This window comes from Anabas testudineus, chromosome 9, assembly GCF_900324465.2.
Source record: "Anabas testudineus chromosome 9, fAnaTes1.2, whole genome shotgun sequence".
In the NCBI taxonomy this organism is placed as follows: Eukaryota; Metazoa; Chordata; class Actinopteri; order Anabantiformes; family Anabantidae; genus Anabas; species Anabas testudineus.
The window spans coordinates 20,158,431-20,176,159 of record NC_046618.1 but is presented as its reverse complement, the minus strand read 5'-3'; the positions used below and the strand labels follow the sequence as shown (position 1 = coordinate 20,176,159).

General features: G+C 41.2%; 1 protein-coding gene across 1 annotated transcript; it reads right to left on the bottom strand.

The window, feature by feature from the left end:
- Positions 1–913: 913 nt before the first annotated feature.
- On the bottom strand, positions 914–17,728 carry scarf2 (scavenger receptor class F, member 2). The gene is made up of 11 exons (XM_026343807.1): positions 17,036–17,728; positions 14,679–14,737; positions 14,489–14,590; positions 13,760–14,279; positions 13,012–13,230; positions 12,750–12,878; positions 12,353–12,456; positions 11,327–11,441; positions 10,945–11,042; positions 5,623–5,778; positions 914–4,628 (listed from the first exon to the last, which is right to left on the bottom strand). Exons 1-11 carry the CDS (start codon positions 17,143–17,145, stop codon positions 3,391–3,393), a joined length of 2,850 nt encoding a protein of 949 aa, XP_026199592.1. The 5' UTR covers positions 17,146–17,728; the 3' UTR covers positions 914–3,390.
- Position 17,729: the final 1 nt, after the last annotated feature.

Here is a 17,729-nt window from a genome sequence, read left to right as displayed (position 1 = left end):
GTTCAGCTGAGACTCTGCTCCATCTGCGAGGCAAGGAAGGGCAGATGGAGGCAGTTGTGTCAACATTCCTCTCAGATCAAGTTGTGATCCATTAGTTGTGACTGGCAGGGGCTAGTCTTGTTCAAGTTAAAATGTTCACCATCTTGTAAGCATGTTAGCATGCTATTGTTGTCTAATTAGCAACTGGCGTGACTAAAAAAATGCAGTTCACGTCTCAGAATTTGGAAAATCCCTTGAGCACGTGGACAAAATCAGTTAGTGGTTGTTATCAACAAAAGGCTAAATTGCGGCATTCAATGAGTGTGTGATGAGGTCCAAAACCGGGCTACAGCCATGATAAAATTCAATGCAACTTAACACTTCACCAAACATGTATGTACAGCAATGAATACACCAAAACAAAGATGTTTCACCTTCTGTTTCCAATTACCCATCACATGACCTAGTCATCCAACCCTATATCTATCCATTTATTCTCCTTCATTGCCTTGCAGCCCTGTCCTGGCCGTATGCCTCTTCTCCCTACCAAAGGAAAATGCAGCACATGATTAACTCTTTAGCACAGAGTTTCCACTGTTTTTATCCCCATGAAAGGAGCTTTGTCTCCCCATGCTGAAGGAGCAAAATGAACAGACCCCTGGTTCCCTTAGGCTTTTTGAAGAGCCAATGTGACTGAGCGACTCTGCAGGACTCCTGCTTCATCCCTGGGACTCAGCAGCCCAGAAGCCCTGAGTCACAGGAAAAGGTCAAATATCAATCAGCTTTCAAATTAATCTCTGTAGAGTAAATGTGTGTTTTGTATTGCTGAATATATCATTATCATCTTATTGCTGATGATCTTGGTGAATAATATTATGATGGTTGTTATTGCAAATTGATAAACAGATGACTGATTGATAAGTTCTGGTTTAAGTAGAGCTACATGTATTGCTTTTTTTATTCCAAAGAAGTAAATGAGGAAACACCAATTTAATGACCATATACAAATGGAAATCAAAGCTGTGTAAAAACAAACCACAGAAGACAAAAGATGCCCTACAGTTTTTAACGTTTTGCCAGCTTTACAGGCCCTTCTTCAGAAAAATGCACGGTATGCCTATAAAAACAGGCATGGGCCAGTCAGATAAAAATTTGCACATAGTAATTACACAATGTTAAGTACGTACTGTATATGTAAATGCTTTGACAGTGGTATCATAGTAGTATTGTACAATCCTTTCTGTAGTTATTTTTATGGCAGGCAGTAACAACAATGGGAAGGAATGAGAAGGTTACAGATTTCCTGTGCGGTTATTAATGCCATAGAATTACACTCTGCGTCATGCAGTTAAGTGTTACACAAACAATAACATCAACAGAGAACAATTACAAAGCCAATGTAAACTTTACAGGAGGAAAGTACTCAAACTGTAGGTTTGCTTCAGAGCCCAAAATAAGCAACATACCAAAAAACGAAGCAAACACAACATGAAAGCCAGTTCATTGACACCAAGGAAAACAGAAGAACTAATAAGGTCATATAAGCACAGCTTACAAAGATAATAAGAAGTACACAATGTATACAAGTAGAAAATGTCAAAAAATAACCAAAGAAATGTGTTGTACCTTGATAAAAACACATACAAACAACAGATTTCCTTCAAATTAGCAGTTAAAAAAGTATTTGGCCCAAAACATGCCAATGAATGTCAACTAGTTGGATATGTTAACCTGTCATCCTTTTTTTTTTTAGAGCTCACGCTTTGATTGCTTAGGTATCCAACAATAACTGAAATAAAAGCTGCTTTGCTGTCTTGACAAACTGGATAATTTCAGTTTAGGTCCCCCAGCGACAACCTTTACTTATTTTAGGATCAACACAAAGTTGGCAGAAACAAGTAGCTTCTTTTGCTTAAACCGATCCACAGTTGAGGCAAGCTTTAACACTTGAGGTACCGTACCATTTCAGTTTTATAATCTTATCCTAAAGCAAAATTTAAACAAAACAAAACATCTTTGATGTAGCTTTTTCAGTCCTCGCAATATCCCAATGGCATAAACAAATTCGTAAAATGAGAATATCTCAGGTGCCAATATTGACCTAGTTTCTCAACTAAAATGTAAGAACAAGACACATTACAGCCTCCTTTAATCTGCAGTGGCAGTTATTATCTAAACAAAACCATCTATTGCATTCGATTTACAGGTTTTTATTGTCCTACAGTTTGTTTTCTTAAATGTAGCACAGGGAAACTGCAGATGTTGCTGTATTACAGAGAAAGTAACTTAGTTTAAAGTGATTTATAAGTATGACATGAAGTGAGGACACTGGATATCTTGGGGTTTCATTTTTGGTATAGTGGTTTAGCTGAATGAATAAAAAGTACAGTATGAGCACATTCTGGTGATTTGGTGTTAGCAGAAGTATGAAAGAGGTTTTAAAAAGAGTCTTTTACTGAGAGATCAAAGAGCTTGTTTGGGCTTTAACAAAACCATGTCTGACAGAGTTGGATAAAAGCAAGCTACATGCTTTAATTCTCTATGGGAGAGCCTTGAAACCAACAGTAAAGCTCAACGACAAATTAAAGGTGACTCACTCGCGCGTGTGAAAGACAAGTATGTCCTAAATGTAGCTTAACATGTGTACTTGTAGGTGTTTAATTTAGTCTTGAAACTTGGATAAACAAGGAGGAAGAAAATACAAATGTGTTTTCTTTGCTAAAGACTAAGTTTCCACCAAACCACACTCAAACTGTAAAAGCGGTTCTCCTGACAATACTTAAGTAGTTCCTCACCTGCAGAATTGCTCTGACATAAAAACTGTTGATGGCATTTAATTTAGTGTGTATTAAAGTACAGAACTGTACCTGTGCATGTTGGTCCACTGAAATGAAATAAACACAATAAAAATATATAACTGGCAATCCTGAGTCAATCTGAATTTCTTTTCAGTACCTGTGGAAAGCGTACACAAAAAATAGCTATTTTCTGACACCTGCATAACAAATTACAGTTATGCAACCTGAAAAGCAATCCATATTGTATATAAATTAAGTGGTAGACACGCTGCAGAGGAATAGAGATGAATGAACTATGGACTATGTTTATGCACCACTGTTCTCACAGTTGTGTCCGGCTTAGCCACAGATTGTGGTGTGAGATTGATACATAGATGTTACATAAAAAAGGACTCTTGAAACGTAATACAATGGTGTATAGGGGTCATTGCAATACAACTCACCGATACAACCTAATTGTCCCCTCGATTTAAAAGCATTTCTCATTTTAGACTGGTCCTGAAGTCACGGCACACTCACACAGAAAAAATCCTTGAAAAACTACATGTTTCTCCTTCCAACAAATGCACTTCAGTACTTTGGAAATCCATCACAAGTTTGTCTTTAAAAGCACTTATTTCACTACCTGTGGAGGCATAATGGCTGTCTTTTGCTGGGGTGTTTTACTTTCAGACGTATCCAAAGTACCCTCCTTGCCTTTCTTTCTGGGTGGCTTTTTTATTGGAGTTTTCTTTGGTGGGGGCTCCACCATTGGGTCCCCCGCCCTTGAGCCGTTCAAGTCCTGCTTCTCCGGGCTCTTGGTTTCAGGGGTACCAAGGTCAGTGGTGACCGGTGCCACCATCTTCTGGAGGCTGCTCGATGTGGGGAGCAGGGGCTTTGTGGAGCCCTGCTGGCCCATTCCACTGGAGGGGGTCCTCTTGGCTTTCTGAGGAGGTGTGGGTTTTTCTCGGTTTCCCTTGGGTGTGGAGAGACCATTGGTCTTCGTAAGGCCGGTCCCCTCATTCCTGTTGATGCTTTGGGTTTTCTCTTTGAGCTGAGCAGCCAGCAGTGTGGCAGCTTCAGAGTTCATATGAGGATGGATGACCTTGGGACTCTTGGGTGGCTCCTTAGCGGTCTCCTTTGGACTGTCAGCACTCTTTTTCTCAGATGAGGAGCTGTGGAAGCTGCTAATCTTCTTAAGGGCATTCTGAACAACACCATTGATGTGCTCCATGTGACTGGGACTGCTCTGCTCATCCCCAGACTTTTTCCCTCGCAGAGGTTTGTGTTTGCTGGGGGACGCATTGGTTTCTGCCTCCTTTCCCTCCTGTTTCTTTTGCTGCTCACGGTTCCTCTCCTTCATTTTCTGCCTCTCTTCACTCTTGACCGAACCATCGCTGGAGTTTCTCTTTTTCTCCTTTGGCACAACAAGTGCCTTTATCCCTCCCTGCCCCTGCTGCTCTGGCAGGGGAGACCCTGTGGTATTTCCATGTATCCATGATACCTTGGGCTTAGTAGATGGGTCTGGTGGGCGTGGTTTGGGCTTGCCAGGTGATGGTGGTGGCTTTCCATTTCGTTTAGCCTCTGGTGTAGGAGTGCTGTCTACGTCCCTGCCACTACCTTCATCCTCCTTGGACTGCTTGGAGAGGCGGGCGATGCGGGCATAGAGTGCTGCAGTCGTGGAGTCAGAACCACTGGTGGACCCTTCACTTTCAGAGGATTTGAGCAGGGGCTGTTCGCTGCCTTCTGGTTTGGTGATGCTGGTGTCTTTCAGGGAGGTGTACTCCCCTGCATCTTCTTCATCGGGGATGACTTCTGGCTTCTCTGTTGCTGGGCTGGTATTGCACTTCTCTTTGCCCTCATTCACAGATTCTGTGGATCATTGGCAGATCAACATTAAATTATATATATTCATATAACCAATTACAACAATGTTTTTGTAATTTAATTTAGTTATTTAATAAATAAATACATTTATTACAGAGGGAGGGATTTTTGCCATTAAATTAAAATTAACTATTACATACAAGGAAAATATATTCAAACATTCATTCCCATTAATCCTTTTTTATAGAGAACAAACTACATAGCTTATAAACAATGTGTCTCAATTATGACCTTCACAAATAACAGTATTTAATTCTTTCTCTGTAAAAGACATTATTTTTTTCTCACCAGAAAAACACTCCCACACATTACTGAAAGAGTGATATTTGTACAACTTTATTTGCTAATTTGTATACACATACTTGAGAGCTGGAGCAGCTCCAATGCAAAAGATCTTATCAGTTCAACTCCGATTCAAAACCCTTTCATGATGTTTACAGTAATTATTGTGTGCCTGGAGCTTTTTGTTCAAAATCTATTGTTTCAAGACCTTTGAACCATTTATGGTGAGAATGAGAACTCAACCAAACTACTAAGAGAACACTAAAAACACATCAGTCAAACACACATAAAACAAAATATCCACCCAAACAAAACCTGACTTGCATTGTCAGATTTCCAGAATAGAAACTGATGGAATGGGTGTTTTCCACCAAACATCAAGGAGTTAGTCATTGTTTGGATTTAAGCCATATGCTGACTTGACTTTTCCATTTCCTGTTTATACTCTACTTTTCCCAAAGGAAAAACTGGGCCTAGATGGCATATGATAAAGCGCCAACTATCTCCATAATGAGATTTACAGAAATTGGTAGACTTGCTGCAGTGTCACAATTGGGATCTGGGCCCCTTCAGAAAAGTGTCTATCAGCGTGTGTGTGTGTGTGTGTGTGTGTGGACCTACATGCCAGACATAAATTATTGATATCTGCATGTCATTCCAGATAAATAAATCTTTATTTATTCTGACAATGACTCACCTTCATGGGGCACACAGTAAACTGGCCCCTCGTCTCCGCTCTCAAAGGAAGAGAAAGACTCCTGGGATGACCAGGAGGAAGGGGAGTTCTGCTCGGCCACAGAGGGAGGCTCGATGAAGCTGCAGTTGAAGGTGTTCTCTGGGTCATGGTGGGCTACTGAGAACAGAAAACAAACACAGAAGCCAAAAGGTCAGCCAGAGGGTACTGTACCATGTTACAAGAACAACAGTCTGTTCTCACTCACGCTCATAATTGCAGCTTTTAAGTGAGCCTGCAGAAGTTGTATTGGTTTTGCATGTGAGTTGCTAAAGACTCCAACCTTATTGCCATTTGATAATGAATGTAGATATTTTATGTATACAGTAAGCTGTTCAATATTTTATATTTTGTTGCCTTAAGCAACTCAGGTTTTCCATAGTTGTATGCAAAAAATTAAATGAAAACAGCAAAAACACTATAACAGACACACATGAGACACAGCCTCCTTTGTCTATCAAAGCAGAACTTATGGCATTATATGCTAAGTCAGCAAAGTGACTCACATTACCAGAACAGAGAGATAGTCAATGACGAGCAATCATTTCTATTAATATCTATCCACTACTATATGTATTATATGGTTTCTCGGACACTACAGGACTACACAATTCAGCTCTAATCCAATTAATTCAATTCAATTCAATTCAATTCTATTTTATTTTTATAAAAATAAAAAAGCGCAAAAGTGAAATGTAAAGTAAAAAGGCTTTAAAAGCAAGCTGAACTTAGCTTGGCATAATGTAGCTGTTATATCTGAAAATGTGTCGCCACAGCAAAAGCATATGGTCAATATTTGATAAACCAATAAAGAGCCACATTGCTTAAACTATTATAGTGTTATTATCACGTCATCTCTTATTCCAGACTTTCCTAGTATTTCGAAGTTAACCAAAATCAGTGACAAATGTTTTTTTTTTCCATGAAATTCCACTGAATGTGCTCCCTCAACGATATGTAGGTCAAGTCATGTTTCTCTAACTGTCTCGCTCTTGCTCTCTCCATCTTCCTTCCTCTCCTTCAGACACTGCAGCATTCTGCTGACCCTTCAGTCTCCGGACAGCTGTGGTTTCTGAGGGATACTTGCGGTTGATCTTCCCATCTGGCATGAACTGTTTTGGCCTAAACTGCACTGGGCGTTAACTTGACATGACCGACCACATCAGATGCTCCTGTTTACATGTTTTATAAAACATGGGTCCATCTGTTTGTTTAGACCTTAGATAAACCCTCCATGCAATGAATACCCAAACGGTACCAGGATTCTAGACATCTTAGCACAACCCTAGAAATCCTATCTCATTATCTGTTGCTATTTGACTATTTATGTTTTTAACATGTATTTACTTTGCATTTGGTCTGTAATGTTATCATCTTCTTTTGTTAGTGTTTGATATGCATACACATACACAAATATAAGAAAATCAAGAAAATCTTGATCCTAACAATAAATGTAGTATGTATGGAGTATAACGTCAGCAGATGATCTATTCAGTAAAGTTTCTCTCAGCATTAAGTGCAACTGGGTGGTTTGTTCTTCATTATAACCCACTCTGATGTTTAGTCCTTGCTTCACATGTCCATCTGTCTGCCTCTTAACTTGTGACTTGTTGTTGTGCCTCTCTTGCTTTCAGCATTTTCTCAAATAACAACCAGATTTAGTTTTAGTCAAATCAGAAGTGGGCCGCAGAGGGCATGCGTCTGTGTATGTGTATGTGTGACATGTTTGTACAAAGCAGTTTTCAAGGATCCTGATTTGTTTCTTCCTTGAAGCTGCTGAGTTTAATCTAAGGCTGTTTTCTAAATCCCATATTTTAGCTTCCACTTACTGCCCCAGATGAAAGATCTGTTTATAATATAAGTCATTAATATTTATTGTTACACTGATATAAAACATTATTTCTTAAAATTCCCAAACAAGATCTAAACTTCTGAAGTCTGGGAGACTAATGTCTTTCTGTTGCTCGAAGGGTGGATAATATTAACACAGGTGCAACATGTCTACAATAAGCAAGTACAGATGTGTGTAAAAGAAGAAACAAAGACCACAAATAACACGGGTTTTAGACATAAGAGTAAAGGGAACTACCCAATTTATGTGACTATTTAAACATATCCTGTTTACCAGAATAATACCATCTGGATCTCTATTTATTTCTATGCGTAAGTAATGTTGGACTGTAGTCTAACAACTGTATAGTCTAACATGGCACTACAATTCTGACTGGACTGACTATACAACTTATCTTGTTATGAATATAATAAATTAACAAGATACTGTTTACAGAACTTTATTTATATAAAAAATGAGTTTGCCCAAAGCCAATGAAGAGAAATAATTCAGCAAATGCATAGTATAGAGTACTGTATGTGTTGTGTCCACTCTGCCAGCACTTTTGCCCTTGAAAGGTCATTACTGTGCAGCAGCAGGCAGATAGGCAAATGCTCTGAGGGACTGAGGAATGTGGAGCAGCTAACCTATGCAAAGACTGTTAATCTAGCCAACAAGCTAGCACATGGGCATTTTGTTACATTATTTGTATGAAGTGATGAACAACTGCTGCCGTTGAAAGCTGCTCCCAACAGACCGTGGTTCTACAAGGACTGGATGCCACTGTCCAGCCTTCCTACGTGTAGGCCAATGCACAACAGGGCAATATTGACACGTCACAGCTGCAGCAATCCACCACCACAGTTGCTCAGTGGGGGGATGCATTTACAGACATGAAGCAGTGACAGTCGAGGGTCTAAAGAGCTGGGCCAGACTAAGATGACTGCTAGTTCAAATGTCTGGTCCAGCTGTGGAAATCTGGGCATAAAAAGGAAATGTTAGTTGATACTGTTTGATGAATAAGAAATAATCCGTGTCAGAGTGAAGAATCTAAATCAACTAGACATATATACTGAGAGAGACTGTAGACCACAATCATTTTTTATCAATAAATATATATGGCTATAGCTTTATACACTTTTGGATCCACTTTTACAGATCAAGTTGATTTATTTCTCTTTATTCATCTAAACTCGTGCACTTAACTTTAGACTGTGAGAACATTTTATTATGTGACTCACAGCTGCATGCGTGTGAAGTAGTGTGTTACTGCAAACACACATGCAGCTCCAGCCAACTTTCACAGGATAAATAAAAATGAACAAAACAGGTGGCGTTACTCGCAGGAGTCGCCCACAGGGAAGCTGCTGGACACAGGGGATGCAAGGAATGGTGGCAGACATGACTAGGTGACAGTGTGTGTAAATACACCAAATGTGTCTTCCTCCTCTGGTTCACCCCTGTTCATCATCATTTTGTCTTGCCACATCTGTTGCCACTGACCCTAGTGTGGATAAATCACAGTTCTGACATGGGCTAGGGTAAATTTGACCACTTCCTGTTTCCAGCCCCTTTGGGCCCCCTTTGGAATGTGGGTGTGCAGGAGTGTGTAGCCCCAGTCAGAGTTAGAGTTTCTAAATGTCGGCAGACCACGCTCCTGTCGGTAGCCCAGAGTGGCTGAGTGGCATAATAGCAAAGATTTGAATAAAATCAGCCAGGAAAGACTAAAGAGACCATAACCAGGCTGATACATGGTGGATACATGCTGATACTCTTGTGTATTATTATTCATTTATTTATTTACTGTAACAGCCTCAAACCTTTGCTCGAAGTGAAAACACATACCAGTATCTTTACAGAAAATGTTAATAAGCATGTTATTTGTTTACCAAGATTTAGTTTTTTATATAAATAGTGTGCATTGCGTAATGTAGTCATGTTCTCTACAGGCATATTTACATTTCACACTGCCATGACAAAGACAACGCTCACTGTCCCAGTCCTATATTTTGAACTGAGCCATAAAACGCAGACAGTTACAGCTTAAATCATTTGCTGGATAGCTGAAGAGCACATGCTGTTTAGACATGGAAACGAAACCAGGTCATTATGCTTTAACCCCTTCCACACCACGCTGACTATAAAGGCCTCTTTTACAGCATCAAATTGCAACGATTCAGCTACAGCACAGTTAGGAAGTGAAGTAACACCAACCAATCGAGTGACAATTAGGTCTCCAAAAAACCCCCCATCACAAGTTCCAAGTCTCAAGTTGACATCTTTAACTTACTTGTTGTAACTGAGCAACAATCTCAATATATTCATTCAATCATGATCAAATCAGACAAAAACCGCAAACTGTCCTATTTTAGAAGCTGATATTAAGAAATGCTTTTGGCTGAATAACGATCAATAAATCATGGAAATTATAGTAAATTAATGCTATGTTAGTGGAGTAATTGATCAAGCATTTCTGTCACCTCTATATTCTGTCTGATATAACTGTTGTTAGCGAAACAGTATTAATATCCTAAACAATAAATTACTAAACAAACACAATACAAATATACATGACAGTCTTACAAAGTAATATAACATTATACTGTACCTCACAGGGTCAACATAACTGTTTATACTTTGACTTTGAAAAAATAAACATATATAATTGTGTACTTAAAAAAAACAGTCATGTTTGCGACGGAATCTAAAAGATCAGCATATCTGCTCCGTCTACAATAAAACGAGACTGGGGTCGCAGACAGATCTGTCACACACCACGAGACCTCCGCATGCAGCAGCAGAACTGCAGCGTCCAACCAAACAGTGTGGCCTTTGATAGCGTGTCACTCACCACCACCCCAGCCCCCCCGCCACCGACGACCACTGGCCTTCTTTTAATAACACAGCCTCCTCCTCAGCCCAAGAAAAATTTTCTTGGGGAAGAAGATGATGGAAACAAGTAAAGAAAACGGGAAGAAAAAAGACCAAGTTTAGGGTTGTAATAATATGAACACATGGCATCTGAGGGTGCCAAGAATAATAAGGGGCTCTAAAACCAGTGCATTCCTTTCAAATGAAACCCCATACTCGCCTGGCAGCCACCATACACTTTTCAACCCTATTCATCATCTAACAGGCAGACTAAGGTAGTGCTCACTGTGACTGCCATTCATCGCTGTCATTGTCTCTGCTGTGTTGAAGTGGAGACATTTACAACATTAACAGTCACTGAAATCACGATTTTTTTATTCTTTGACAGCTCCATTGTGCTGTATATCAAACTCTGAATATCATTACACTCATGCCTGGTGCTAATTGTGCACTAGCTGTTAAAGTTAAGAATGACGCGGCTTTAGCAGGCTCTGTTGTACAAGCACCAGAGAGAAAGATTACATAAAATACAGCAACTTCTGGCAGCACCGTGGTGAGATATGAGAAAGAGTTTTGGGGCTTACCGACTACTTTGGGCAGTTTCTGTCGCCTCAGTGGAATACGGGGAAGTTTAGTGCTGATTCGGCTGAATCGTCCACACAGGATCCGCTTGGCTTTTTTGCTGTTGGTAGAGTTGTCTTGGTTAGGATTGAAAAAGGGATGACACATTGGAAATCCAAATGAATCATTTAAAACAGGCATATTATACCTGGCCCTGTGCCTCTTTTGAGGGTTCTGGGGCTGCTCACATTGCTGCCGAAATGTCAATATGCAAAAGCACTACTGCAATTTCTATGCATTTATTCATTTAACAATCTCACTGAACAATCAATTCTCATAACCACCTAGCAAACAGAAGCCCCCCATCATGGCCCTCTGCTGCAAAGAGCCCTATCTGTCACTCACTTGTGGTCATCTTTGTGTCGACACAAGCAGCAGCAGCACAGCAGCGAGAGAAGGACAATCAATAAAAAGGAGACCAGGGTTCCAGCCGCGATCACACCCATCCGCTGGTTGGGCTCTGAAAGATGAGATGCAGATGAAGTATGGTTTAATAATCAATATTCATGAAGAAAAGAGGAAATGAGACTGAACTGGCTGAAATGTACACATTGAACATACAATTCACTATAAATCTTATCTGCCTCTTAACATTGGATCACTTGCCCTTCCTGAAGGAACTTCCTCCACTCACCCCCACTTTACAACATTCTTAAGAGGTAAGTGCAGGTGAGTGACACTTTCACATAAGGGTAAGATGAGTGTTGGGCAGTCTGGGTGTGCCATGCTGTCACTGTTGATTTTGGAAGGGAAATGTGACAGGATCTAATGGTATCACTGACCATTCTGCCACCTCCCATTACGCTCACTGGACAGAATCCCTGCTACCTTTTGCGTCCTTGCTATCCTCTCTGTCAGCCTCAAATCGTCTCTTTCCAGACTATTCTCATCTAATTTTTCCTCTCCTCCTCTCCCCTTTGCCTCCATTCCAAGTTTTCTTTTTCTTTTTCTTTCTTCCATCCCCCACTTTATTTCGTCTTCCTTTCCCTCCCTCTCTGTTTCTCTCTTCCTCTCGCTCTCTGGCTGGACATGACCAGAGCCAACAAACACAGCCATAAAAAGGACACTGCTCTGGGTCTGGAAACACTATCAAGGCCCTGCTACGTTAACGCTCCCACTACACACACTGACCTGAATAGATGTGTTTGTTGGTATTCAGAGGGTACAGCCAACTATTAGACATTTAATACTCATGCAGCACAAGAGGAATTTGGCTTTTTAGACAGCTTTTACAGAGTCAAAAAGGTTACAAGAAAAGAAACATTTGTTTTGTCTTAGAAAGGACAAGTTATTTAGAAAAAACAAGAATTACAGAAAACATCGTAACCACAAAGAATGTGACTGCTCTTAAAAAACTGAATGTTTTCCTACGGAGATAGCAGGCACCAGACACAGGATCACAGTTCTTGTCATGGCAAGAGCAGGTCTGGTTGCAGTTCACTCCATACTGGCCAGGTTGACAGGTCATATTGCAGCTTGAGCACAGAGAAGAGACAAAAACAACATCTGTTTAATGTTTATTCCAAATGACAGATGTGTAAAATGGGCCACGAAAAAAGAGAAAGGGGCTTTATGAGTTTAAGAGAATTTTCACTTTTCTGTTTCAGTGTGCTTTAACATTATCTTTAAAAACATGCCTCAAAATGTAGCCCTTCAGTTCCCAAGATAAATCAGCCTGTGGCCAAATGTACTACGAAAAGCATCAATCCTGTGTGCTGCTCAGGTCTTACACATCAGTTTTTTGGGTATGACGTGTATTATGACTTACTAGGTCCCATAAAACCCCGGGTCACACAGGCACTCTCCAGTGACCACATGACAGATGCCGTTGAAACAGTGGCTGCAGTTGTTCTCACAGTTCTCACCGTACGTGCCATTGGGGCAACGCACCTCGCACCTATGGAGCACAGAAGGAACGTCGTGATTACGGGCATTTTCAAGTAAATGCTGGCAATGATAAGGCTCTTTGGGGAAAAAAGGTTTGATTGGTGTTTTTGCATATTTCCAGGTTTTACTGTGTGTTTTCTTACCTGTCCCCTATCCAGCCAGGGTTACAATGAGAGCATTTGCCATAAATGGGATCACAGTGGTGACCATCTTTACAGGTGGGACACACTTCCTGGCAGTTTTCGCCAAAGAAGCCCTTGGAGCAGAGCTGATCGCAACGGGTTCCATTCCAGCCTCTGTCGCAGGTGATGCAGCGTCCCTCTGTCACCTTACAGGGCTGCTGGCCCTTGCAGTGCCCACACCTGGGGTCAGCCAAGGAGACAGAAAAAGAATTCTCATCCTTGAACTTGTTTGCACAAAACCCCTCTGGCTCATCTAAATGCAATGAAACAGTTAGAGGAGTCATAATGAAAAACATCTGTATTTGCATACTTGAAATTGTTGCTGTAATGATCATTAAAAAATGGAGAGGAAAACTGAACTCTGTGATCTTCTGGGTTTATAGCGACTGCATCGTATGAGAACTGCTTGGTCCAAGGAAGGTAAAGCACTTAACGTAAATCGCTTTTACATGTTCGCTGATGATTATGAGATAATGTGAATACCAACTCCCAAATCACACTTTATTGTTGCTCCATTAAGTAACATGTTCAGATATTTTAGTATTTATTTAGTATCAGCTGCAGAATAAATCACATCGTATTTCCTATTAAAACCACAAAATCACACCCTAATATGGATCAGACAAGGGAACTGAACAGGATTAGGTATCTGTAAAACTGCCTGTTTCCTGTGTGCTTGGTACATGTGGTCTGGTCTTTTGTCTCCCACCTGTTCCTGCAGTTTTGACCATAGAATCCAGCAGGACACGGTTCCTTGCAGAATTTCCCACGGAACCCCGGTGTGCAGGTACACGAGCCATCAGCCTGGTTGCACTTGCCGTGGACACACTGACAGTATCGGTCACAACGTGCGCCCCACATCCTCTCTCTGCACAAGCAACGTCCCGTGAACTGCTCACAGGGTGAATTGTTACAGTTGCACTGGAGCGCACAATTCCTCCCCATCCATCCTGGGTTGCACAGACAACGCCCTGTCATTGCATCACACACAGAGTTGATGCTGCAGTAGCAGTTGTTGTTGCACTGGGGACCCCAGACGCCAGGGTGACATGTGCATTTGCCTGTTTCTTGGTCACATTTGCCCTTTTGGCATGTGCATGGGTTCTCGCAGTTCGGTCCCCAACGATTGTGATTGCAGGTACACTCGCCGGTCAAGTCATCACACTGGCCATTGGGGTAACAATTACATTTCCCCTTGCAGTCAGGACCCCAGAACTGGGCTGGACACTCTATTAAACAACAATACTGTAATCAGAAACCAGGCAGAGAAACTTCTGATTTGTCCCATGTGCTGCTAACATGTTTAGCAGCTATGTTTAACATTAACACCACCTTGGTTTAAGGAGGTTGCATGCTAACATATACAAATTAGTTTTGGTTGTAAACCAAAGCAAAGAAATTTAAAAAAATGTTGATAGAAATGTATCAAATCCCTTACTTGTGTCACAGCTAGCTCCAAAGTATCCATGACGGCAGCGACATTCATTCGGCCTGACACACACCTCATTTTCCTTGCAGGTGAAGTTGCCTTCACAGAGAGCTTGGGTGAAGATAAATAGGGCATATTATTCCACTGGCTGGCACAATAACATATACTGATGAATGTTAGCACTTAGTTTGTTACATACGTGTCAGGCATTCAGCCCCTAGCTGCCCCCATCCACTGCAGCACACCAATCCTGACGACCTGTAAAGAAATAGTACAGGTTCAGAATGAGAAGGGGGGAGAAGAAGCACCCAAGTGAACCACAGTAAAACAAATACGTATCGAAGCAGCAGCGTCCACTCCCAACTCATACCTCTTTGATCTCACAGTTCTTCTTCATGTGGGTGATGCCAAATTTTACAAAGATGCATTGTACATGACACATATGCTTAGCACATGGTTGTATAATTATCTGAATATGGGTCATTCATACACATGCATTCATATATGCAGTAACTACAAGCGGATAGCCCCTGAATTTACACAGCTTATAAGAAAAGGCCGGCTTTCCTCTGGCTTTGGGGAAGTAGAAGGAGTGTGAATATTCAGAGACAATAGTTTGCTGACAAATTTTACTCCTGTCAGGAAAGGACAGATGTGTCTCCTCTTCCTCCCATGCCTGTGACCTCCGTGGGGCCCCTGCAACACGTCAGCATCCCCTAAAACGTTTGAAGATGGCAGCTTGCTTTCAGTCAGTGAGCAGGGAGCAATGCTGTTTTTTATCCTGCCAAAATAGGCATGCGGTAGAGACCACAGGTCTAGCCTCTGTGTGCTTTCACTTTTCCACTTTATGTACATAATATGGCTCTGGAAGTCACTTTTAGCAGCAGCGGTGCTTCAGATTTTGACAAATTCCAGTCAACACGTATAGAGTTGAACGTTGTTGACTTTAAACAAACGGCCAGTCACCGTCAGCGTTCAAGAAGAAGGCTTACATTCATCATTATGTAGCACTAATTTTGAAGCAAAGCTGCACTGCTGTTCGCCCTTCATCATTATATGAAGAATGTACCAACTGCTTCTGCCAAGCTCCTCACTAGCTGCTGTTTTGCTGTTTTCAGTGCTTAAAACATCCCTTGGTGAACAATGAGTGTTGAAGGCATCATCAAACAGTCAAGTTAACATGTACTAAAGTTCCAGCTGGATTATCTGCTGATTTTGTTGTACAAGGGCACATACTGGAAATGCTGACTAGTGATGATAAATGCTGGACTACTTCCTTCTATTCATATGATTCAAGTTAGAAAAAATAAAAACAATATGAGCATAATGGGAAAAACAAGTGAGCGGTGAGTGAAGAGTTCACTGTAATGAATGCTCAATAGTAGGAGGAGGGCAAAATGTCAAACTTGTAGAAATGTGGAGGCCAGCGCTATATATCACACTAAAAACTCAACTCATTAGAAAAATAGGCTGTTTGTTCACGTTAAGAGAAGGAAAATAAACAGGGCGATAGTGCAACTTCAACTTTTGAAGAGCAGTTCCATGTTAGTTTTACATTTCATTCTGACAGCATAGGAATAAAAAAAAGGCAGCGTGTGGCGTTTCAGATAAGCCATTGTCAGTTCTGCTCTGAAAACTTTGGCTGCACAGGAAACATTACAAGAAAAGAAGTACTTCAATAAAGTGGAAGCACATGATTTCTCGTCACGCTTTCGTAGCGGATTACCGGATGAGTCCTACACTACATTTGCACAGCTTCTTGTCTACCACGGTATTGAAATTCATAGATCATCTCTCCAACAAGCTTGGATGCTGCAGTCAGCAATTGTGGACTTTTCTTTTTCACCAGTAGCCACACATCCACAGGTTAAATCCCAAAGGTCACTGAGAAATGCTTTATGGACACCTTAACCTTCAAGAGGGAGCTGCCTGATTATGCTATTACTTTTCACAGAGCCTATTTGATTTTATATTGGAGACTATATTTTCCCAAAATCCCCAAAAACGTCAGTAACAAGTGTGTGTGAAGGCGCCACAAATGACTTGAACGTCCCAAACAGCGCCCCCCCCTGCTCCGCCATGAGAACACTCCTGCTCCAGATGTACACATCTGTGTGGCTGATTTCCTCAATGGGCTCCTCCTCCAGCAGACTGGGGACACGTTATGTTGGAAAGAAGGAGGCCAGCGTGAAGTAATACATCGAACAGCAGTGGCTGCTTTTAATGTTCTTCACATTAAAACCAGTAAAGGTTCAGTGAACAACTGTTTCACTCCGTCTTAAGTGAGAACAGCTGAGGGCAGCACTGCAAAAATGTCTGATCACGTTATGAGCCTGTGCGCACAACTGTGAAACGCATTTTTCAAGCAAATGCATAAAAAGAAAATACTTAAAACTATGGTTGCATTCATTTTCATGCATTATTTTATCCGACTGGGCTGTTTAAAAGGAAAACGCATCCTGAAATGAGGGAGAATGAGGCCGAAATGTCACAAGGATAAAACTTTCATGCAAACTAACTGAGCTGCATGAACAACCAGTGAGCAGCGATCCTTACCCAGGTGCCCTGCACACATTCCTGCCCTTCGGGTTGAGTTCTTGGCTGAAACAGGAGCAAAAGAAGAGACAAACCACCGCAACAACAGCTAAAGAGGTCTTCACTTCCATTGTACAAGCAGCAGCATCCTTCTTCCGTTTTCACTTTTCCAAAAAGTAACGACGGTGGCTTTTCACTGTCCTCTGAACACTCCGGCTTCTTTCAAGTGCATAATCCAGATGCATCTACTTTAGAAGTAATAAATCCTTGAGTCCTCGAGGTTTTTTTTTTTTAAAGTCTTGTCACCACCTACGTCCTCCAGACTCATGCAGCATCAAAAAAAAAAAAAAAAAAAAAAAAAAAAGTGACCAGCGACAAGCAGCAGCTGCGTAAAAGTTACAAAACTCAATCACAAATCACAGCACGCTTCAGAAACCTTGTTCTCATGCGGAGGGCTGTTTATTCCTTTAAAGTTTCTAACATGTGCCATTATAAAAGCAAAGCTGACGGTTTTCGATTCATAATATGGCTAAAAAAAACTTTTTCCTCCAACACAACGCGTCTGAAAACCCGTCGACTGATGATAATCTTGATTTAAAAAAACAAATAAATAAATAAGGCACATTAGCTGCCGCTCGCCTTTTCCTCTCCGAGGAGAAGCGCTTAATCCTGAACCTCTGTCGTCTCCTGCGCTCTCAGGAGTGGCAGGAGGGAA